Genomic DNA, 25001 nt, shown 5'->3' with positions numbered 1-25001 from the left:
CTCTTCTAAAAGTATTTTTACGGTATGTAGGGTTTTACAGGAACAAAATCTCTACTTAATAACAGCGGATCCCCTTTTACTATCTTTGTGCCTACCTGGATGCACGGTTCCAGGATGTTCTCGTCACTAACCACAAGTCCACCAGAGGGCGCTGGTTCCCCGTCTATCTACTGTTCTCCATCAGCGACTCAGAAAATCCAGGTTACACACTCAGGCAGTCTTTCACATTTAATCCACAAATATTTACCAAGAATTTGCCGTGCCACCTGGCTCGGGGCTAGGTTCACGAGATACAGTAGTGAGTTAGGCACGATTCCTACTACCAGAAGCTTAGAGCATAGGAAAGACTGAAAGTAAGCAACTGTCTACAATAGTGGGATAAGTGAAGAGTTTCCAGGTCTGTGGAGTTTGTTGTTGAAATATCAGCTCCAGGCCTTAGAAGCCGGCAGCAATTCATTAAGAGATCCCGGACTTGTTTCTGCTCTGTATCCCGGACAAGGAGCTCCGTCCCCAAGGTGTTTTGTTAGAGCCAGAGACCTCTCCTTGGTTGACTCCATTCGTCAGCCCCACAAGTCCCTGTCTCTGGTCTTTTTCACGGTTTCCGGCAGCTCTCTGACAGTTCCCCTTCTGCCTCAGGTCGACACTTAGGCCAAGGACCAGGGATTACTCACAACTATCCGCCAGAGCTGGCTCCGCCCTTTCTTTTTCCTGTTTAAAATCCGCGGGCTCTTAGTGTTCTCGGTTCGTAGAGTTCCTGTTCTGATTCTCGCGACAGTTGCGAGGCCACGCGTGAAGTTCCCTTCTAGTCCCTCTTTCGAATTTGAGACCAGGAGAGAGTGTCTGCCCTTGCCCCCCTCCTCAGAACCCCTCTCGCCAGGGATGGCGCCTACGTGGCTCGAGAGCCCCAGAATTAATGGGGTTGGCCCAACTCAAGGGCGCTCTCCGAAAGGAGAGTGCCGGTTGGATTCCAGGGCTCCAGTGCGCATGCGGAGTCGATCCCGCGCAGGCGGGCGGGCACCACGGCCAGGCCTTGTGGGCGGAGCCTGGCTAAGTGCCGCCCCCTCGCCGGCCGCCGATTTCTGTCCCCCGCCCCCAGCGAGCTGGACTGCGCTGCGGCTTCTCTGAGCCGCTTGGGGCCGTCCGGGGAGGGGCCTGCGCCACCCGGGTTTGGCTGGCGGGCCCCCAGGAATGCTCTCCTCCCCGCCCCCGGCCCAAAGTGCCACGGTGGCAGTGGTGGCGGCCGCGAGGCCGAGTGCCTCCGGCCCTGCCAGCCTCGCAACCGTAACCTGTAATCCCGACCCGAGGGACGCCCGCCTGGGAGGCCCAGCCCGCCTCTCCCTGCGGCCGCTGGTTAGCTCCGACCCCGAATCACCCGGCTCACCCGCGGGTTGCAGCACCTGCCGGATGTGGGGAGGAAGGAGGAGGCCAGATGAGGGAAGGCAGATGTAGGCGCCCAGTCTGTCAGCGCCTCGGTGGGGGAGCTGGGTGGGCAAGCCTGCAGTCGCTCCCAGGAACCAGCCCTGGGCTGCGGGGAGGCGAAGTTGGTTGGTCCTGCCCTCCAGGGGCGCCCCGACATCGACGTAAAATGACTTGGCAGCAGAGCTCCTGCCGCTTCCCCCTTATGCAGCTGCCCTCGCCGACGCCAGGGACTGTAAAGGCAGATGGGACAGGGCCTAGCCGTTCAGCCAACACTTTGAGCTTCCCAGCCAAACTCCTACCCCCACTCCCCGCCTCTGGTCCTCACCCCCTTCCTCTCTCCTAGCCTCGGTGTCTGGTTACGGCTCCTCTGCTCGCACTGTGACTTTGGGCCAGGCTGGGGGAAATGACCCGGGAGGGTCCCGTGTGGCTACATAAAATTGGCAGCCTTAGAACCAGTGGGAAGGCGGGTGCGCTAAATCGAGGGGCGGAGAGAGGGGGCGGAGGAGCTGTTTTCTGAATCCAAGTCCGTGGGCTCTCTCAGAAGTCCTCAGGCCGGAGCAGAGGTGGCTGGCGGGCCCGGCTGACTGCGCCCCTGCTTTATTTCCATAACCTTTTCTTGCGGACTCGAATCACGGCTGCTGCGAAGGGCCTAGTCCCGGACACTAGGTGAGCACTCTGTGCCCCAGGCCATAAGTAAGGGGGCATCAGCTCCCGCTGTTTCCACCCCCCATTAACAGCTTCTTACTTCTGGAGCCGTCCATTCTCTTTGGGCAAGGATGCTCAGGGGCCAGGGATCGGAGTTGGATGGTGCACGGAAGTGGTGCTCGTGGTGGGTGTGCGTGCGCTTGATCCTTATCACCCCTTCCTCACCTTTCTTCCCTCCCAGCCACCCCCGAGAACAGCCCAACTGATTGCTAACTGCCATAACTGGATAATCCCTAGAGGGTCACTAGGCCTAATGTGTTGGGGGAGTCTACTTGGTAGCAGGGGAGGGGGCGATGCTAGCGTCCTGCTTTGGTACAAGAAGCAGTGAGGTTGGTCTTTCGGCACAGGTCCCGTTTCTGACCTCCTGACCTGGCTTCCCTTCCTGGCAGGGTGCCACGAACGCGCTGATGCCGCGAGTGCTCGCAGAGCTTCCCGCTAACCATGCCGCCGCCGCCCGCAGCTGCCTTGGCGCTGTCTGTGCTCCTGCTACTGCTGATGGTGCGGACGCCGCTCCCGACCGGCGCAAGGCCGTCGTCAGGCCCAGATTACCTGCGGCGCGGCTGGCTGCGGCTGCTAGCGGAGGGCGAGGGCTGCGCTCCCTGCCGGCCAGAAGAGTGCGCCGCGCCGCGGGGTTGCCTGGCGGGCTGGGTGCGCGACGCGTGCGGCTGCTGCTGGGAATGCGCCAACCTCGAGGGCCAGCTCTGCGACCTGGACCCCAGTGCTCACTTCTACGGGCACTGCGGCGAGCAGCTTGAGTGCCGGCTGGACACAGGCGGCGACCTGAGCCGCGGAGAGGTGCCAGAACCGCTGTGTGCCTGTCGCTCGCAGAGCCCGCTCTGTGGGTCCGACGGTCACACCTACGCCCAGATCTGCCGCCTGCAGGAGGCGGCCCGCGCTCGGCCCGCTGCCAACCTCACTGTGGCACACCCGGGGCCCTGCGAATCGGGTACGCACGGCCCGGGGCCCCCACCCCAGCACTTAGGTTTCCTAAAGGCACTGCTCCCCGACCCCTGACGGCGTTGGTCTCTGGCCAACAGATCAAAATAGATAAGGCCATAGAGGCCTCGAGTCCAGTATAAAACCCTGCTCTCGCTACTGGTCCATAGAAGCTGCCACCTGAAGGTGGGGGTGGGGGAGTGGAGTGGAGTGAGGGTCCCAGGCTTCGTCAGCAAGCTGCATGCGCTGAACCATGTGAAAGCTCCAGAGCTGCCTGGCAGGGAGAGACAGGTCCTCTGAGGGCGCGGGCACATAGCCTATGGTTTGCTCAGAACCCCTCGTCCACACACACTTTTCCCAGACCAGTGGAGTCCAGGCAGCAAAACGGGTTCCTGTGAGATGCAATCACGTTTCATTTGGGCAGATTCTTAGAGCAGTCTGTTCACTCAGTCTCCCCACCTCTCTCCTTTCTTCTGCGTTTAGGGATTAGTGAAGAGGAGCAGGAAGCTCAGCTAGTTCTCTCTCTATCCCCGGGGACTGGGGGCCATTCAGGCTTCTAGCTTTCCTTGGCAGCTTTAGTAACTTTCACTTCCTGAGCCCCTGCTCTGTGTCTGGCTCGGCTGGGGCAGTCAGAAAACAAACACCCCGCGGGGATCCCAGCAATTTCCTGCACTCCTGCAGGCCTCCTGCCTGTTGCACAAGTCCAGCTTCAGGTTCTCCGCCTTGCCGCGGGACTCCCCCAGGGGGTCCCGCTGTGTAGGGAACGGCTGCTTTTCCGCCTTTGGGAACTGGGCCTGTTTAGAAAAGGGGAACGGGTATCTGGAAGGTTTTAGTTATAGGCACTGCGGGAAAGGCTGGGGAGGGTGGAATGAGGACAGGAGAGCAGTTGGGGACAGAGTGGCTGCCAAGCTACAGTGTAGGTGTGTGTGCTTGTTTGTGCACTGAGTCTGCATGAGGTCCTATGTGCACATGTGCATGTATATCTATCTCCACGTCTGCGTGGTACCCTTGTGTGTACCAGCATCCACATCTGTGTGTACCTGTGTGTGTCATGGTGTGTTTATGGATATGTATTTACCTCAGCATATATTGTGTTCTGCCACAAGCATGTCCACAAAAATTTGTGTATCATGTGTTTGCCAGACTGGATGCCTTTGCTGGGCCATGCTATTCTCAGACCTCCCACCTTCACCCCCAGGGCCCCAGATCGTATCACATCCATATGACACTTGGAATGTGACAGGGCAGGATGTGATCTTTGGCTGTGAGGTGTTTGCCTACCCCATGGCCTCCATCGAGTGGAGGAAGGATGGCTTGGACATCCAGCTGCCAGGGGATGACCCCCACATCTCCGTGCAGGTAGAGACCGGTGGGAGAGGCTTCCCTCAGGCTGCCCAGGGCCCTCCAGAAGGACCTCGCTGATTCCTTGCCTGGCTCCAGTTTAGGGGTGGACCCCAGAGGTTTGAGGTGACTGGCTGGCTGCAGATCCAGGCTGTGCGTCCCAGCGATGAGGGCACCTACCGCTGCCTTGCCCGCAATGCGCTGGGTCAGGTGGAGGCCCCTGCTAGCTTGACAGTGCTCACACCTGGTAAGGGGATCCCTGAGCTCTGGGGGTTGGAGGGATGGTGCTGGATTCCAGCTGTGAATATGTAAGAAACAGTCCATGTGTCTGTGTGCATGTGGGTGCATACACAAGCATAGCCTTCCGCAGACTGGGCTATGTTGGTACTGACAGCCCCTCTCTCCTGTTTTCTCTCCTTTGCCCACGTGTGTTTGCAGACCAGCTGAATTCTACAGGCATCCCCCAGCTGCGATCACTAAACCTGGTTCCTGAGGAGGAAACTGAGAGTCAAGAGATTGATGATTACTACTAGCTCTGGCCCATGGGGGTGGGTAAGCAGCTATAGTGTTCATCCCTGCTCTTGAAAAGACCTGGAAAGGGGAGCAGAGTCCCTTCATGGACTGCTTTCATGGGGATGATCATGGGAGGCCTATTTAACTCCAAGGTAGCAGGGTGGTAGGGGAGAGACAAAAGCTGGAGGAGGTTAGGGAGAGAGGCTGAGACCAAGACCAGTGGGGTATAAAGGGGCCCATGCAGGAGATGCCCTGGCCAGTAGGACCTTCAACAGGTTGTTCCCCAGGCTGGGATGGGGGCCAGAGCAGACACGGAGGTGCAGGCACCAGGATTCTCCACTTCATCCAGCCCTGCTCCGCCACACTTCTAACTGCCCTTCCTCCCAGGCCCTGGTTCTTGCTATTTCCTGGTCCCCAACGTTTACCTAGCTTGTTTGCCCTTTCCCCAAACTCATCTTCCAGAACTTTTCCCTCTCTCCTAAGCCCCAGTTGCACCTACTGACTGCAAGTCCCCTTTGCTGTCTGCCCTCTTTTGCACAAGAGAGAGCACAGCAGAGCGTGGCTTAGTTCAGTGCAGAGAGATGGGTGAGGCCAGCTCCAGATCTTATACCGCTCTGTACTGGACAAAACCTAGCACAGGGCTAGGCACCAATAAAGATTTCTAATGATGCACAGACAGATGCACAGACAGTTTATGCGGATGTGCACATGAAAACTGAATATCCCTGGGAGGCCTCCCACACTAACAGAACTCTGGCTTCTAGAAGCTGCAGGGCCTGCTCTCTAAGCACATGCCTGCCAGATGTACAGAGAGAAGGTTTGAACTTGGGCCTATCCTGCCTTTGAGGGAGGGAGGCTGGAGCCATTTGGTTGGAGGGAAGTTATCTTCCCGGTATGCCCTCCATTGGGGCTGGTATACATTACCTGCTTCTGTGCTCATCTTACTCCAAACCCTTTCCCAGGCCAGAATGGGGAATCAGGCCTATGTGGGTAGGCCCCCAAAATGAATGCATAGAGAGAGGAGGGTAGAAGTTTGGTCACCTGTGTGGTCCATACTCTTCCCCAGCTCCCATAGGAATCTACCTTTTTCCTGCAGAAGCCAGAGCCATGGTAAGCCTGTTTCCTATCTGCCCCAATTGTGACCTGTCCTCTCTGGCTTGGGGTCCCCAAATCTCTTTCCTCATTCTCCTTACCTAGCTCAGGGACACTGGTGAGACTCAATGTTTATTTAATGATTGACGGAGAGAATGAAAGCATAAGTCAGCGAGGCCGAGACACTGTGTGTGGATGGCGACAGCCTCCTACACGCCAGCGCTCCACCCAGATCCTGGCGCCACTGCGGGAGGGCCTGCCCTTGGCTCAGTGTCAGAGTTTGTCCTCTGGGGCCCAACGCAGGGAGCCTGGCCTCATGGGAGGGGCGTGGTCCGGAACTCCAACCCCAGGGCCTGCTTGGCCGCCCCTCCCGCGGCTACGCACGACTCCATCTACTGCTGCCTTGCCCCGGGTCCTTAAGCCAGCGACAGTGTTTATTGCCGAACCCAGGCTGGAGCCGGGCGGCCCCAGGAGCCGCGCACAACAGCGCAAGCGGGTTGGATACTGGGAGCCGATTCCAGGGCGCCCACAGAAGCAGAATCAGAGGGGTAGGCGGGGGTGGGGCGTGCTGTTCGGCACCGTGGCCAAAATCCACTCGGCGCTGAAAGAGGGAACTTGGGTGTGAGTCCCAGCATCCGCCAGGAAATCCGCCCCTAGCTTGTTCTTCGCCCAGCTGGGCTCCAAGGCGCCCTCTGCGGGCCCATAGCCCCTACCGCGTCCACCTGCAGAGCAGAGGCTCCTCACCAAAAGCCCATCCCACCAGAGAGGGTCACGCAGGTCCCGGGGAATCCGTACTCCTTGATCGCGTTAGCCGACTTTGTAGGTGTTCAGGAGCAGCCCCCTAGCAGCCTCAGTTTTCCCTTCCGCCGCCCTGCTGGTTCAAGCCCCACATCCTGGAATGGAAGAACTGTTGTCCACCGCCCCCTCCCTCCCCGCACCCCGCCTCTGCTGCAGCGGACCCGCTTTAATAACGTCGCTGGAAAGTGACACGCGATTTATTATTAAAGTAATGCGGGCGCGGGGACGGGAAAGGTTTAATAAACGTGCTGAGATGCCGAGGATTATTCACCGCAAATAAATGAGAGCGCGGGCGGCGTTTTAATAAATAATTTCCCGCTGCTCCCGGGGGAAGGGAGGGGAGGGGAAGGGAGGAGGAGGAGGAGGCTGAGCCGCTGCCAGAACTCCCGGTTTCGCCTCCCCACGGGCTTCCAAGCCATCCCCGGTTTCGTGTCCTAGGTTGCTCACACCCGAGATCTGAGGTTCCAGGAGCGCCTACCCAGAGTTGCCCAGGCCTGAAAGCGGGAGAGGCTCAGTCACACCCTACATTCCCCCACCTCCGAGATTTTAAGTATAGTCCGCTTGAAATCCCTGGAATGCTCTTTCTTCTGGCTCCTACCCAGAGATCTGGAGTCCGGACCAACCGGGGCAGGAAGGGTCCGTCGGACCAGCCCCTCCCAAGCCGAGGCTTCCAGGTCTCAGCCGGGCTCTTCTTCTTGCTTTTAGCTGAGCCGAGCTGGGCATGCCTGTCTCCTCCATCTAGGGCAGGGTGTGAAGCGGAAGCCAGAGGGGGCTGTCTGAAAATGACCTTGATCCCCTCCTCGGGCTGTCGTGAGGAGGAGAGCCGCTTCGCCTGGCTGCTCGTCATCGCTAAGGCTCCAAAGAATGGTTGCGCAGCCGTGTTGGTATAACCGAGGGTGTCCTGGAGAAGCCCAGCCCCTGGCGCTCTGGTGACCTGGGGGGTCGATGTACGGACTGGGCAGAACTGAGCCCGAAGCCGGAGAGCGCCCCTGAAAAAGAAGCCTGGAAGCCCGAGAGATGAACCCGACTCAGAGAGGGCAAAGACTGCAGACCTTGGGGACCGAGGACACGCTCACCACGATGGTGGGGGCTGGGGGGAGGGTGCGGGCGGTGGCGTGCGGGGAATCGCCTGGGGAACACCTGGCTCTGCAAGTTTTGTGCCTTAGCGGAAAGAGGCGACATCTCTGGCAACTTGGGAGTACAGGAAGTGGCGAAGGAGTGCCATCTGGTGGATCATTCTGGTAGTGACACTCAGACCTGGGCCAGGGGCCTCGAGACAGTTTACTTAACTGGAAAAATCTGAGTAAAAAAGTAGATGCTTCAATTTGTATTCATTTAATGTATGTGAATGTGCACGTGTATGTGTACCATATATTGATATGATATCTATATGTAAAATCTAATATATCCATAGTAGTTATGTGTGCATTGTATGTATACATGTATACATCTAGATGCATATTATACATGTAGTTTTTTTTTTGAGATGGAGTCTTACTCTGTCGCCCAGGCTGGATTGCAGTTGTGCTATCTCAGCTCACTGTAATCGGGTTCGAGCGATTCTCCTGCCTCAGCCTCCCAAGTAGCTGGGATTACAGGTGAGCATCACCATGCTCAGCTAATTTTTTGTATTTTTAGTAGACATGAGGTTTCACCATGTTGGCCAGGCTGGTCTCGAACTCCTGATCTCCAATGATCTGCCCGCCTCGGCCTCCCAAAGTGCTAGGATTACAGGCGTGAGTCACCACGCCTGGCCTACATGTAGGTTTTGTATATATGTATGTGTGTGCAAAAGTATATATGGGTGTATTGTTATATGTATATGTATAGACATTTATTTTCAAGTATATATTCCATTATGTATCATTCATTCATTCTTTCTTTCTTTCTTTCTTTTTTTTTAAGAGACAGGATCTTGCTCTGTCACCCAGGCTGGAAGACAGTAGCACTTTCATAGTCACTGCAGCCCCAAACTCCTGGGCTCAAGTGATCCTCCTGTCTTAGCCTCCTGAGCAGCTGGGAATTACAGGCACGAGCCATGATGCCTGGCTGTGTCATATTCTTTCTACAAATATTTGTTATGTACCAGCACTGGGGCTACATCAAGGGAAAAATATTGCCTGTAACCCAAGCACTTTGGGAGGCTGAAGTAGGAGGATTGCTTGAGCCCAGGAGTTCGAGATCAGCCTGAGTAACACAGTGAAGCCCCGTCTCTACAAAAAACATTTAAAAAAATTTGTTGGGTGTGATGGCACACACCTGTAATCCTAGCTACTCTAGCAGCTGAGGCAGGTGGATTGCTTGAGTCAGGAGTTCAAGGCTGCCAGTGAGCTATGATTGCACCACTCCAGCCTGGGTGACAGAGCCTTAAAAGAAAATTGTTCCTGCCCTCATGGAACTTGTATTCCAGTCTAAGATGTGTATGTATACTTATGTTAATTATGTATATTTATATTTCCAGGATTATGCACACACGCACATATAATACTGTCTAACATGTGTATGTGCGAGGAGTAGATAGGCTTAAACTCTGGTAGGCCTGGAGATTCCCTGGTTTTTTGCTCACAATCACTGGTCCTGTCACCTGGAGCTCTATTCTGAGCATGAAGGCAGCTGAGGGCAGAGGGAAAGAAGCTAGAAACATAGGCCTGTTGCCTCCTAGGATGCATGGTGGTTATTTCCTCAGCCTTCTGATTGACTGAATTCTTTCTAAACTGGGAACAGCTGTGTAAGTCCATGCGTGGTAAGGAACTGTTAGTGCACATCAAGTCTTACCTCTGCTCAGTGCTGGGGAAGGGTGGGAGTGGGGTCTGGGAGGCTGGGGTAAGAGGCTAGGTTCTCTGAGGGCACTTAGAGACCGGAAGGGATAAATTCTGGGAGGCAGTGAGCTCTGGGAGTCACTTGTGGATAATGGGAGGTGGTTTGAGGACACTTGGGGAGAGATGGGGTGGTAGGATAGAGAAGGGGGCGGAAGTGAGTAATGAGGTTGGGATTGGAGATGGAGTTGGGGTGGGGTCAGGGCAGAGATAGAGGCTCTGGTGGCAGGGATACACCTGTCTGGGGGTGGAGCCTGGAAGCCATCTTGGGGGAGTCATCCCTCCCTCCCCACCTCCACCCCAACTCTCTCTCTAAGCTGGGCCCCAGTTTAGCCCTCTGTCTGCTCAAGCTGGCTCTCAGATGCGCCGGGGCAGAGGAGGAGAGCTAAGGCTCCAGGGCCTGGCCTGGCTTAGGTGACTCACTTAAGTGGTGGGCGAGGTGGGGCAGGGTTCACAATACCAGCATCCCATGAAGCCTTGTCCCAGCCACCTGGGTCATTTCCCACCCAGCTGCCATTACCAGCTTCCAGTATGGGCTTGGCCCAAGGGGTTCAAACAAGGGTGGGGTATAGACCTGCAAAGGGTCATAGAATATCCACCCATTCCACCAACACACACACATTTCTAGGACTGAAGTGGGAAGGTGCTTCTGAATCATTTCTTCCTTTCCCTGCTTTTGTTATATGCTTTCCAGATGCAGTCAAGTCTGGGAGTCTCCAGGTGCCACTTCAACCCTTGGTCTATGGTAATACTCATACCTCTCCCCTTCCTTCTCACCCACCCTTGCTGGACTACCAGGGTTTCTGCCCCTTCACTGCCTTTTCCCCTTTCTTCAGGGCCTCTTTTTTCCCCCCAGGGTTGAGGCCTTAGATCCCTGGGCTGTGTCCTTGCTGGTTAGGGAGTGGGGTTGGGGTGGGGGGGGATTGCTAAAAACGCAAGCTAGTTCCTGGCCTGGATTTATTTTTCTGATTGATTTATCTTTTAGAGGCAGGGTCTTGCTATGTTGCCCAGACTAGACTTGAAGTCCTGGGCTCAAGAGATCCTTCTGCCTCAGCCTCCCGAGTAGTTGGGTCTATAGGCACATGCCACTGTGCCTGGTCTGGATTTGGTTTTGACATTTACTCTGCCATTTGGGCAACTGAAGGCTCTCTGGACAGGGTGGACAGTTATGAAAGTCCAGTTATGGTGACAAGAGTTACCCCACAATCAAATCTCATCCCATTCTCTTAGTGGGGAGAACCTTGAAGTACTCAGTACCTTCACTGAAATGAGGGCTGGAGTCCCCTGGGAGAAAAGACAGGGTCTCTATGAGAAGTGGTGACAGCTTGAGAGAAGTAATGGAGTCTCCCAGGATAAGGGTTGAGGACTCTAGGGACAATTGCTTCCTGCTACCCCCACCCCAAGAGCTGGAGTAGGGCTGGAGAAGGCCCCACAGTTCTCCTGGGCCTAACTCCTTGGTGTCAGAGGGGTTAAGTTCTGGGGGCAGTAGTGGGGGGTTTCTAGGGGGAGTAATCTCTGAAGGGTAATGGTGGGTCTTTGCACAGGAGGTTTTGCAGTATGGGATTGAGTCTCAGTTCCACTGCTTTTTTTTCTTTTCTTTTCTTTTATTATTTTTTTTTAAGTCAGGGTGTCTCTTTGTTGCCCAGACTAAAACGGCACGATCATGGCTCACTGCACCCTTGAACTCCTGAGCTGGAGCAATCAATCCTCCCTCCTCAGCTTCTTGAGTAGCTGGGAGTACAGTCATGCACCACCCCACTCAGCCAGTTCTACTGCTTTTGAAGTGCGTATATTGGGTAGGTTTCTTAACCTTCCTTATTCTGTGTCCTCTTCTGCAATATAGTGATAAAATTTACTCCATAGGGGTTATGACAAGGATTAGAGATCTTATAAGCAATGTGTCTGTAACAAAATAGGTGCTCAACAAACGTCAGTTTTATTATGCAGTACTATTATGGGGCAGATGATCTGCATGGAGATGGGGGCTGGGTGCCCAGTGCAGAGCTTCCTGCTGAAGTGGGTTTGTTGGAGAATGGGGTGATTGCAGTCTTGGCACCTGCCTGGAGGAGGCCTTAGGAATTGGGCCTTAGGAAAAGGGGAAAGGCTGAGGCAGGATAGAGATGGGCAGGGACTGGGCTTCCAGAGAGCTGAACAGTCTTCACCCCCACCCCTAGCCCTCCTCAGGGAGCCCTTGTCAGAACCCAGGGCTCTACCTCTGGGCTTCTGAGGAGGGGCATCCCCCAAAGTCACCTCCATCCATCTCTTTTATCTGGGCTGATGAAGGGCTAGAGCTCCAATGGGGCCTCTGATGGGGAACAGATACAGACCAGGCGGAAGCAGCCGGAACTGTGCTGGGCTGGAGCTGAGGACTGGGCCAGGGGGTCAGTGAAGACAGATAAAGCTCAGAGCAGCTGGAGGCTCAAGGGACCTGGGGCGGGGGAGCAGCAGGGGCTGAGGGCCGGCTGTGTCCTGGGAGGAGGCAAGGCCGGAAGCTTCTGATGGGGACCAGTGTCCACCAAGGACTTCAAATGACCAGACAAAGCCTTTAATGACTCTTTGGGAGGAGGGAAGTGGGGATGGAGCTGCCTACCCCAGACACGGGTGCAGGAAGGCCAAGGTGCCTGCTGAGAGTGAGGGCTGGTCCTGGGGGAAGTCAAAACTTAGAACAGGCGGAACCCTCCAGGCACAGGGCAGCGGTTCTGGGGCTGCCTTACCTTTAAGGGAGAGAGTGATGGGAAAAGGATTGGGAAGTGATTCTGTGATTTTAGTTCCTGTTTTAATTAACTTTGAAGGGCTTGGGGCCTCCCTGAACGCCAGGGAGGGGAGGAGAGCAGACATTTATTTTCCTCTTTTCCCTTTTAAAGACAATTTTATTAAATCACTTTGTTTTCATTCTGGCTTGAACATAGGGCGTTTAAATGGAATAGTAATTATTTCACCTCGTTTGCTTATGGAGAGAGGGGAGTCAGGAAAGGGAGGGATGCCAGTGAGAGGAAGAAGCTGCAGCCTCAAGCCCAGTGTGCACACAGCGTGCGTGCACACACAACCATGCTCACACTTACACCATAATCCACGTCCACATATCTCTCACTCTAGCACACATGTGTACAGTCCCAAATGCAGACACTTCAGTATTTGCACACACACATCCACATTCTCCTGACACACACTCCTTCACCACAGCCATACTTACAGACAGAAGCACTCTCTCTCATGCACACTCACAGCACACTATGCTCACAGTACAGGCACCGTCACAGTACCCTTAGATACTTTCCAAGCACCCGTGGGTGTGTATGCTTGCACCTGTTCACACACGTGCATGCACGCACACACACAACCCCAATGCAGTCCAGTACTTCCAAGCCTATTGCATTACACCATCAGAAGTACACACAGTTTCAGACACACAGTTACACAGACGCCCATTCTCAAATACACAGGCACACCCTGACAAGCAGCCTTGGGGACAGACATGTGAGGAGGGCATTGTCATGGAAAAAGTGAAAGAGTGGTGGAATGCTCCCTCTTACTGGGGTTCCTGAGTCCCCAGGTCGACCTAGGCTACTCCATGAGCCCCTTTCTCTGTTCCCTAAAGTTCTCTGAATGATTGCTTGTGACCTTTATTCTGTAGCCTCTGGGACAGTCGCTCCCAGCAACCTAGCCCCCCCACCTCAGATCACTGGGGCAAGGCAAGAGGCCCCACAGGTTTTCTGGGTTCAGCCCGCTCTCATCAGGACCCAGGTTCTAACTCCGGCTTCTCCGACTCCCGACGCCCCTCCCTGCCGTGTGAACCAGCGTTGGAGGGGTTAAAACTTCTGTAGCGCGCCCCCCTCCACCCCCACCCCTGGCTGGTACAAGGAGGGCCGGTTTGCTCCGTACCTGTACTTTGTCTTCATCTGTCACCCCTTCTGACAGTCAGATACATCTTGTGGGGAGGGGCGTGGGGGGCGAGGGAGCAATAATTAAGCTCTCCCGCCTCATCCCCCAAATGCCGTTGCCTCTGCAGCGGTTGCATCGGGGTCTGCCGAGGAGAAAGAGGGAAAGGGAGGAGATGGAGATGGGGAGAGGGGCGAGGGGAGAAAGCGGGACGCTTCCAGGGCCGCCAGAGGGAGCAGAGAGGAAAGGCCCTGACATTTTACTGCTCTGCCAACCTCTTTTCCGCACCCTTCTTTCCACTCCTCTTCCTGGGGGAGCTGTGGACAGGTGGGAGAGGCGATTCCAGCAATAAGAGAAGCCTGCCGTACTCACCACCGTCCCCTCATAGCAGAGGCTCCTGGCGGGGGTTGGGGGCAGAGCATGGTGGGGAAGACAATCTTCATGTATGAGCTCTGCAAGGGGACCCGCAGACCTTACAGCATGCTGGGCAGGGATAGAGGGGGTGGCTGCCCTGTATTGGCGTTTCATGTTGCTGTCAAATGAACAGAGCTTGTGTTAAGAACCAATTTTTCTTCCAATCAATGAAGGGGAAGATGTCTTGGGTCATTCCTGAAGCAGTCAAATGACTCCAATGCCAAGGAGCTGTGGCTCAAAGGGGACTTCAGATTTGGGCTGGGAAACAGAGGACTCTCGAAAAAGTCAAGCAAGCCCCTAGGCAGTGGCTGGAATCAGAGCTTGGGTAAGGGGAAGATAAATTCGTCTTGGGCTGAGTCCTTGGATGAAGCTGGGGGAAATAAGGGTTGGTAAGAAACACCCAGCCAAGGAGAATTCTGGCAGGAGAGAATCAGCGGTGATGGAAAGGAGAGGGGTTGCTGTCACCACTGGGGCTGGTGGGGACACAGAGAGACAGGGCCCAGCCTGTCCCCTGGGCAGGCTGAAGGCCAGAAGATTCTAGATTTTTCCACCACTTTAAAGAAGTTGTTAGTCAAATCTATCATCTTTACGGTTTTCTTGTTTGGTTTTGTTTTTTTTTTTTTGAGACAGAGTCTCTCCCTGTAGCCCAGGCTGGAGTGCAGTGCTGCCTTCTCCGCTCAGTGCAACCTCTGCCTCCCAGATTCAAGTGATTCTCGTGCCTCAGCCTCCCGAGTAGCTGAGATTACAGGCGTGCACCATCACACCCAGCTAATTTTTGTAATTTTAGTAGAGACATGTTGGCCCGGCTGGTCTCAAACTCCCAATCTCATGTGATCCACCTGCCTCAACCTCACAAAGTGCTGGGATTACAGGTATGCACCACTGCGCCCAGCCTCATCTTTTAAGATTTAATTTAATTTAATTTAATTTTTTTGAGACAAGATCTCTGTCTCCTAGGCTGGCATGCAGTGGTGTGATTATAGCTCACAGCAGCCTTGAACTTCTGGGCTGAAGGGATCCTCCTGCCTCAGCCTCCTGAGTAGCTGGGGCTACAGGCACATGCCACCAAGCCCCAAATATTTGTTATTTTTTTATTTTTAATTTTTTTTTGTAGAGATGGGGGTCTCGCCTTGTTGCCTGGGCATTTGTCATCTTTATGGTGTCTGAGATATAGGACTTTTTCTCTAAGGTCTCTGAGTTGTGAACACAGTATTGTCCATGAGTCAGAATTCCTGGGTTTTAACTCTAGTTCTACCACTAGCTACCTGTGTGATGGAAGATAAGTTACTTAACCTCTCTGGACCTCAGCTTTCTCACTTATAAATTGGGGAGGGGGGCTGCTGATGAGACAAACTCTACAGACAATGCTGATACTGATATCTACAATCTTCTATGACCTGAGAAAACTTGTTTAGGGCCAGCTGTGCCCTCCTCCAGCCCATACACATTCTGAACCCCTCCCTCCACTAGCAGCATATACATAGACCAAAAAGCTCTCTCTCTCTCACACACACGTGCGCACACACACACACGTGTGCACACTGTCTCCTTGTCCCATGTGCTGTGTGCATCCCTGGACTTCCAATCGTCTATAAAATTTGCTGTGTTTGGGAAGGAGGCAGGGGCTAGGGTACCCTAATAGAAAAGCTGACTCTATGCATTCCTGTTAAAAGAAGAAAAAGAAAAAGCCTAGCAGAGCTGGGAAGTGGAGCACCAAGATAGGAAGTGAGCACTGGAAAGGGCTTCCCAATGGGGAGAAGAGGCACTGGCAGAGGGAAGAGAGCCAGTCTTAGAGAGGTGGAGACAGAGAAAAAGAAGCCGACTTAGCTGCAGGGGACTCGCTGCTGAGAGTGAAGAGTGAAACGTGCTGACAGCCTTGTCAGGAAGTCACCTCAATGCATCCCACACCCCTGTCTGTCAGGTTCCATCTCCCCAGGAGAGGAGCTCTTGTGAGTCAAGGGTTTTTAGTAGAGACAGGGTTTCACTGTGTTAGCCAGAATGGTCTCGATCTCCTGACCTCGTGATCCGCCCGTCTCGGCCTCCCAAAGTGCTGGGATTACAGGCTTGAGCCACCACGCCCGGCGATCCTACTTTAATATATGTCATTTTTTGGTACAAGAATGAATATTTCCTGAGATTAACATTTCTAGAAGTGGCATCTGTGAGTCAAAAAATATGCACTAGACTGGGTGCAGTGGCTCATGCCTGTAATCCCAGCACTTTGGGAGGCCGAGGCAGGTGAATCACCTGAAGTCAGGAGTTTAAGACCAGCCTGACCAATATGGTGAAACTCTGTCTCTTCTAAAAATACAAAAACTAGCCGGGTTTGGTGGTGCATGCCTGTGATCCCAGCTACTCAGGAGGCTGAGACGGGAGAATTGCTTGAACCTGGGAGGCAGAGGTTGCAGTGAGCCCAGATTGCACCACTGCACTCCAGCCTGGGGGACAGAGAAAGACTCTGTCTCAAAAAAAAAAAAAAAAAAAAAGCCCTATATCTAACCCTGATTACCCTTCAGGTTTGAAACACACATTGCCAAGCAAGCACCCATGGATGCTGGAAGAGGGTGGCCTGCTGGTTATTGCAAGGTGAATGTCTCTAAGTGCTTCCAACTTGACAAGCCCAAGGCCAAGCTCATTGTTCCCTCTTTTCCCATCCTGCTACTCTGCCTCCCAGCCTCCTTGCTTTGGTCAGTATCATTCCTATACATGCACTTGCCCAAACACCATACTTTGAGTCATCTTTGACCAAGGCATCTGTGTGTTCGGATTTGCCCAGAGTTGTCCATACTTCATGTCTATTTTCTTGGTAAAATCATTGCTAGAACTCCATTCATGTTCAAAACTGTTCTAGATTGCACAATAAATTATGTGGCCACGTTATCTCTCTTCCTCTGATTCCTGTTCAATTCATCACAAAGTCCCAGCAGTTCTTCTTCCACTCTTCTCTCTGTTCCTTTACCACTGCATAGCTCAGGATCCCATCATCAGGCCTGAATGACAACAGGCTCCCAACTAGCCTCCCCACTCTGCATCTTTCCTTCCTCCAACCCATCCTTCCACTCCACTCCCAGTCTTGTCTTTTTAGGCCACTTACTTTTGTCATATAATTCTTTGGCTCTCTATTGCCTACAGAATTGAGACCATTCAAGATCTGTCATAATGCCATGGCTCATCAGAGCAGACATCACCCATCTCCATAAAGTCAGAAATCTGCAGCACCTTATATGGAGCAAGGGCAATAATCAGGCACTGGAAAAACTTTTCCATGCCACTCAAATCTGCATGAGATAGCCTGGCATAAGAAAGGCAAATTAATAAGAGAAAAGACCCTTTGTGATCTGAATGAAGCCCAGAAGGTGGCTTTGTGTCTCTGAATTCAGATCTAAGGCTAGCCATAGAGAGACCCCCTTGGGCAACATTCCTTCTAGCTCATTCTTTCTCTCCCTGCCCACTTGCTTTGTTACTTGCACAATAATTCCAAGCACAGTTGCTTGTTCCAGAGCTGGAGTCTCTAGGGACATCTTGTTTTTTTCTTTTTTTTTTTTAGAGACAGAATCTCACTCTGTGTCCCAGGCTGGAGTGCAGTGGCATAATCTCACCTCATTGTAACCTCTGCCTCCTGGATTCAAGGGATTCTCCTGCCTCAGCCTCCCGAGTAGCTGGGACTACAGGCATGTGCCACGATGCCTGGCTAATTTTGTATTTTTAGTAGAGACAGGGTTTCACCGTGTTGGCCAGGCTGGTCTTGAACTCCTAACCTCAGGTGATCTGCCTGCCTTGGCCTTCCAAAGTGCTGGGATTAGAGGTGTGAGCCACTGAGCCCAGCCTGTAGTGACATCTTCTTGTTCTGCATAGTTTCTGACTGGCTTTTAACCAGATGGTGCCTGCCCCCTGTACTCCATGCCAACTCTGCGGAATGCCAGATATGATCAAAGATCAAGGAACACCCAATCCTTGAGTGAGTGGGAGGGTGGAAACACAGAGCTATATAGTATGATAAGAATTGACCCTCAAGCCACACCCTGAGGGGACTACCCTAGGGAACCTACAGGTCAGAGCTCCCTATCCCTCCCCACCATGTTAACCCCCACCCACCTGAGTCTTTAGGATGAGCTTCTGGAGCTCTTCACCAAACCTAAAGGCACCTGCAGCCTCCCACTCCCTTCCCTGGCATCCCCTCCCTTCACTCAGATGTTGCCAAATGGATGCTGAGCTTGGATATGTCCTGGTGGCCGAACTCCAAACAGGGAGGGAGGCATCCTGGCCCCCTGCCAGCATTCTGTCCATAGTAATTTGGCAGGGAAATGCCAGCTGCATATATCTGCACATCTGTTTATGCCTCTGGCTTGTTATTTATTCTCTGCCTTTCATGGGCAGCAGAGCCAGAGCACACCTCAACTCTTCCCAAGTTAGATTAACTGGGAAAGAAAGCTGGGACATTCAGTCACCACAATTGCTGATGCTCATTGAAGGGTTTTCCTTCTTCAGCAGCTGCTGCCACTTTTCATAGAGACACAGAGGAGAGGAGAATGGGGAAGGGAGGCAAAGGGATAAGGGTAGGAGGAGAGGTGAGGGGAGGGGAGGGCTGTAGTGGTAGAGCCATAGTTGTGCTGGGATTACTCAAATCAGGTGGGCTGATTCTGGTCTCCACTGGAGAAGGGGAGTTGGCCAGTAATTCAGAAACAATCACCCTGACCTTCCTTCCTGCTAACCAACAGATTTCGGCGTGTGTGTTCTCGTATGGCCTGGGTAAGAGTCAGTCATGGGAATAAGGCTTTTAACAGAAGTTTGGTGGGATAGGCTTCTTGGGGTGCTTAAATAACTTTTCTTTTTTTGAGACAAGGTCTCACTCTGTCACCCAGGATGGAGTGCAGTGGCACGATCACAGCTCACTTCAGCCCCGACTTCCCAGGCTCAGGTGATCTACCCACCTCAGCCTCCTGAGTAGCCGAGACCACCAGCACACACCATCATGTCCAGCTAATTTTTTGTAGAGACGGGGTTTCGCCATTTTCACCATGTTGCCCAGGCTGGTCTCTCCCTCCTGGGATCAAGCGATCCACCCGTCTCGGCCTCCCAAAGTGCTGGGATTACAGATGTGAACCACTGTGCCCAGCCTAAATAACTTTTCTTCAGGGATTCCTGGGGTGAAGTACCTGGTGGTGAAGAATCAGAAGCTAGGCTCTGTCCCTGGGATTAAGGACAAGGAATGAGAAGGAAGAGGGAGGAATAAGAGGAAGGGAACAAGAAGGAAAAGGAAAAAGTGTGTTGAAGAATGAGGAAATGTTTAGCAGGGAAGAAGAGGGATAAGTGGAGGGACCTGGAAGCTTGGTGATCCTTGAAATAGTGGGGGTGCTGTCCTTGGTCCTGACTGACAAACGGCCCAGGAATAGCCCAGAGTGCCTGCCCCAAACTCCCTGCATTTTCCTGTGAAGGTGACCAGATAATTTTGGAGGAAGAAAAAAGAGCTAGAGCTGCATCTGATGGGAACTGAATCCATAGACCTAACTTCACTCTCACACCTTCTGCTTCTCCTACCTTTCCCCAAAGCAACTCCCTGTTTAATAAATGCTCCTTGCAGGAGGCAGACAGTTGTGGGCTCAGTGGAGATCTAGGCAGGACTCCTGGGGAAGGGTGCAGGTACCTGTGCCCTGAAGACTCCTGGCCCAAGTCCCCCCTCATGAGATAAGTTGGCTGGAAAGTGGGGGTGCCCTAAGGTGGGAGTACTGGCCTGATCAGATTAAAAGCAACCAGATCCTGCCAGAAGCCTGGATGGCATTTTGCTTCCACTTTCCCTCCTATTCCTTTGCAGAACTTGAATACCAACACCATCTTTTCCCTCCTTTAAAAAATTGTATGTAACAAGCTGTTCACAGGTAGGCCTTGCACAGATGGGGGTTTAATCAGCTACAGTCTAAGCACACAAGCATTCCAGCCTAATTCAATTCCCGTCAGTTCATTAGGGGAAATATTCATCACCCAGAGATTACAGCAGGGCCAAAACTCTGAATGGATTCTAAAGAGCTGTCAGTGGAGTAGTAACTGCACCAGCCTATACAGGAGGCCATATTGTGTGGAGGGTGTCTGGCAGCCCTAGCCATACTCTGAGACTCCTGATCCTACCAGGCTTCTTCACAGGGACTCTGTTTTCAGAATCACTGTTTGCAGACCTCAAGACAAGGCTCTGAGGGGAAAAATAAGAGAGAAATACAACTGCATTTGGGAGTCCCTATTTAAAGGGGACATAGAGGCTCCTCCTTTTAGGAAGCCTCTAGTCCAATGGGGGAGACATGTCTTCCACCCTCTGGAGGGCTCTTTGAGCTCTCTGAAGACTGCAGACTTATAAAAGACTAGACTTTTTTTTTTTTTTTTTTTGAGATGGAGTCTTACTCTGTTGCCCAGACTGGAGTGCAGTGGTGCAATCTCTGCTCACTGCAACCTCTGCCTCCCAGGTTCAAGCGATTCTTCTGCCTCAGCCTCCTGAGTAGCTGGGATTACAGGCGCCCGCCACCATGCCTGGTGAGTTTTTGTATTTTTAGTAGAGATGGGGTTTCACCATGTTGGCCAGGCTGGTCTAGAACTCCTGACCTTAAGCGATCCACCCACCTCGGCCTCCCAAAGTGCTGGGATTACAGGTGTGAGCCACCATGCCTGGCCAATTAGACATTTTTGTCCTAAAATCTCTAGCAAGAAATTACCTCCTCACAAAAGCACAGGTGGGAGTATGACCTCCCACCAGTTCCTACAGTTAAATTGGAGCAGAAGCTGGGAATAGAAGGCAGGGCACAGACTCAAGACCATGGGACACCATTACTTTTTTTGTGCCATGGGAGCCTAGGTCAGATGAAGCTGGGCAGTGGAGGTAAGGGATCTCTTCCAGATTGGATTTTCCCAAATAGATGAGACCCTCATTAATGTCAAGTGACCTTAACCATCTGGTATGGAGAGACTTGAGTATTTCTCTGTTTCTGCCCACATCCCCATATGAAGCTTAGGAAGCTTGTTTGTTGATCACCTCTGGCTTTCCCACAGCTATCCTCTGCCTCCCATTTGTCTCTTGTCCTCCCTGGCAGTGGTGTGGAAGTCTTGCCTTGAGTGGTTCACTAATCCTAGAGTGTGTCTGAACCAAAGGCAAGGCACTCACAGGGCTAGACTTTGGCCTCCAAGCCTATAGTGCTTCCTGCCACCCCATTTCTAGGCTTCAGTCCTAGACATGTCCTCTGGACTGAGGAGAGCTGATCACCTGTGAAGCCTATTTCCTCTGCCTAGGTCTTCTGCCCTTTTGCTCACCTAGGCCAAGACAGAGGATGGGAGAGAAGAGACATGGAGCCTGTGGCCTACCCTCAGATGTGGGTGAGGGAGAGCTTCCTGCAGCTGAGACCAGAAAGATAACTGGGAGGTACCAAGTGAGGGGCCAGGGAGGATTTTCACCCTCATTGAGCCCCTGTGCTCCCTAGAATTCTTCTTTCCCAGACTCCTGGAACCCATTCTTGGCTCAGTGTCCTTCAGTCAGTCTCCATGAGCCTTCCTCCTCCACCCACAGCCTGCCCAGCATCCAGCTTCCTAGGGAGTCCCTCAGCTCTGAGACTACATCAGAACAATATTCCACAGGGATTCAGTTGGAAGACTTCCGGCGTGGAGGGTGGGGTCTGGCTGTTTCTCAAGGGGAGCGACCAGTGCCTAGAAGGCGCACAGGCTCTGCCATCCTCAGGCCCATCTCCTTAGGAAGGAATCAGAGACAGCAACAAGAACACAGAGCAAAGGGCCAGGAGCCTGATAGAGGGGACAAGATCCAGGTCAGAAACAAAAACTCAGTTGAGCCACAGTGATGCTTGAGTTATGAGAGGGTTGGGGAGATCCACAAGCACCTTTTCATTTGGGCACAGGTGTAACCTACCTTGAATTTGGGACCTGGAGCCAGGTCCTGCCACTGAATGGGCAGTTACAATGTAACTGGGAGCCTGGCTAGAAACCTTGTTTTCCCACTTACTAGCTAGGGAATCTTTGGTGAGCCACTTTCTTTGTTTTGTTTTGTTTTTTTATTTTATTGAGATGGAGTCTCCCTCTGTCATCCAGGCTGGAGTGCAGTGGCGAGATCTCAGCTCATTGCAACCCCCGCCTCCTGGATTCACATGATTCTCCTGCCTCAGCCTTGCAAGTAGCTGGGACTACAGGCATGCGCCACCACACCTGGCTAATTTTTGTATTTTTAGTAGAGACATGGTTTCACCATGTTGGCCAGGCTGGTCTCGAACTCTTGAACTCAAGCTATCTGCCTGCCTTAGCCTCCCCAAATGCTGGAACTACAGGCGTGAGCCACCACGCCTGTCCTGTTTTGTTTTTTAGACAGAGTCTTGCTCTGTCACCCAGGCAGGAGTGCAGTGGTGTAATCATAGTTCACTGCAGCAGCCTTGAACTTCTGGGCTCAAGTGATCCTCCCATCTCAGCCTCCCAGGTAGTTAGGACTTCAGACAGGTGTCACCACGTCTGGCTCATTAAACAAAAATTAGGGGAGCCAAGCATGTTAGCTCATGCCTGTATTCCCAGTGTTTTGTGAGGCAGAGGAGGGAGGATTGCTTGAAGCCAGGAGTTTGAGACTATCCTGGACAACATAGCAAGACCTCATCTCTAAAAAAAAAAAAAAAATTAAAAATTAGCTTGCTGCAGTGGTGTGCACCTCTCATCTACTCAAGATTGCTTGAGCCTGAGAGTTTGAGGCTGCAGTGAGCTGTGATTGCACCACTGCACTCTAGCCTGGGTGACAGAGCAAGACCCTGTCTCTCAAAAAAAAAAAAAATTTTATAAAATACATACCAAATTTTATTTCAAGGAACTGGTTAATGCAATTGTGTGGGTTGGCTAAGTAAGTCTGATATCTGTAGGGCATGCAGTCAGGAAGGAAAGATCAGGAACAAGCTGGAACCCCCTGGGCACTAGCAAAGCTGCTGTCCACAGGTAGTCGGGATGGGAGAACCTAGTAAAGGGAGAACAATTCTACATCCAGCTGCTTTTTGGAGCATCCTTCATCAGGGAGAGCCCTGACTCTTTACAGGCTCATCTGACTAGGTCAGGCCCATGGAGGATAACCTCCCTCATTTAGAGTACATCCTCAAAGCCCCTTTACAGCAGGACCTAGATTAGTGTTTACTGAGTACCTGGAGAAGGTGTGTGGAAGCTGCAAAATGCCTGCTGCCTCCCTTCTGTTCTTCTCAGAGCTTAGCCTAGCCTAGTTGACACACACACATACACACAAGTGCCACAGGAGAAACATAATTGTTATGACAATTAACAGAAGGCTGGGCATGGTGCCTCATGCCTGTAATCCCAGCACTTTGGGAGGCTGAGGAGGGCAGATCACATGAGGCCAGGAGTTTTAGACCAGCCTGATCAACATGGCAAAACCTTGTCTCTACTAAAAATACAGAAATTAACCAGGTGTGGTGGCGCACACCTGTACTCTCAGCTACTCAGAAGACTGAGGCAGGAGAATCGCTTGAACCTGGGAGGTGGAGGTTGCAGTGAGCCAAGATCTAGCCACTTCACTCCAGCCTGGGTGAACCTATCTGACAGGATTCTACCCATTGAGAAGCTGGGGCACCTACTCCTTAGCAAAGGGAGGCTAAGGAGATCTCATCCTGGGTTTCCCGTGATCAGAAATAAGTGTGTCTCTATGGGACTCCTGGGGCTTGTGGACATGGAGTGGGATGGGGAGAACCTCAGGATTAACCAGCACTCTTGGGGGTCCCCTGCTCTGGCTTTTTGGGGCCACCAAAACCAGAGCTATAGCGGCAGTTGATGGGAATAGCCCTCAGTGACCAGTGGGGCTTCAGCAGGTAATTACCCGGCAAAAGCTGGGAACTGACAGGGTAATTATTAGCTTCTAATTGCAGGGCAAACCCAGGCCGGGATCCTTCTCTCCAAAGCAGAGGGCATTAGTATTTGCATAGCAATTAATTACTTTGGGAGCTACAGAATTTAATTACCCACTAGTCCACAGGAGCCAATAATTAAATTACTCTCAGAAACAGGGTATTTATTTCCCAGTTAGTATGAGCAGGTAGCTCCTACCTTGGGGAGTGTGCCTAGGTGGTGACCCCTGAGCTGATGGTTGGTCCTTGGCCTGAGCAGGCACAGAGTGGTGACCTTGGTGCCCAGCAGGGAGTGCCCGCACTGTGATGCAGATGGACACCCAAGCATACACGGATACAGGCCCTTGTAGGGCACACAGACACATGACACCATGTGCTAGCCACGACTCACGGACTGGTGCTTGGATGTACAGTAACTCATTGTAAGTGGGGCGCACACACCCAGCGAGAATTACACACACGGTGAGGAACAGGCAAAGAGGGCTAAGAAGGAGAATTTTGGCTCTATCATTTTGCCACTATTGTTTTGCCTGACTTGCATCAAAATGTATTTGTGGTACCATGTACTTTGGTCAACAGGCTGTGGTTCTGAGCCCATCTGGAATCCATCTTCATCCCTGATGCCTCTCAAAATGGGGTTTGGGTTGGGAGGTCCTCAGGACAGAGTAGAGGCTAGGGAGGGACTGGCACTGTCTATTTTGAGCATCGCTTGATTTCTTTGTTTTTTGAGACAGAGTTTCACTTTATTGCCCAGGCTGGAGTGCAGTTGTGCAATCTTGGCTCACTGCAACTTCCACCTCCCTAATTCAAGCAATTCTCATGCCTCAGCCTCCCGAGTAGCTAGGATTACAGGCACCCACCCACCACACACAGCTAATTTTTTCTTTTTTTTGGTAGAGATAGGGTTTCACCATGTTAGCCAGGCTGGTCTCAAACTCCTGACCTCAAGTGATCCTCCCGCCTCGGCCTCCCAACGTGGTGGGATTACAGGTGTGAGCCACCATGCCTGGCCACATAACTTGCTTTTTAAAATCTGGAAAGTTTAATGTTTTTGCATCAAAATGGCCATGCCAAAAGGTTATATATGCCTGAGAGACAGGAGCTGATAGAAGACCCTGAGGTCTGGAGGAATCTAGATACTTCCAAAGAGAAAGAGGCCCCTTGAAACAGAGCTGTGTTTGGTCCAGCCCTTACTCTCCCTCTTCATAGATAACAGGGT

General features: G+C 52.5%; 1 protein-coding gene across 2 annotated transcripts; it reads left to right on the top strand.

Moving 5' to 3' along the window:
- On the top strand, positions 1-8128 carry KAZALD1 (Kazal type serine peptidase inhibitor domain 1). Of its 2 annotated transcripts, XM_009215197.4 has the most exons (6): positions 1264-1350; positions 1961-2085; positions 2514-3070; positions 4259-4419; positions 4501-4648; positions 4840-8128. In XM_009215197.4, the coding sequence occupies exons 3-6, from the start codon at positions 2566-2568 to the stop codon at positions 4932-4934; spliced, it is 909 nt and encodes a 302-aa protein (XP_009213461.1). In that variant the 5' UTR covers positions 1264-1350; positions 1961-2085; positions 2514-2565; the 3' UTR covers positions 4935-8128. The 2 variants fall into 2 exon arrangements, with proteins under 2 accessions (XP_003904188.1, XP_009213461.1); XM_003904139.5 differs by having other exon boundaries at positions 1-2085.
- The last annotated feature ends 16873 nt before the right edge of the window (positions 8129-25001 follow it).

Source organism: Papio anubis, chromosome 11 (assembly GCF_008728515.1).
Source record: "Papio anubis isolate 15944 chromosome 11, Panubis1.0, whole genome shotgun sequence".
Lineage (NCBI taxonomy): Eukaryota > Metazoa > Chordata > Mammalia > Primates > Cercopithecidae > Papio > Papio anubis.
This window is presented reverse-complemented; position numbering and strand designations above follow the sequence as displayed.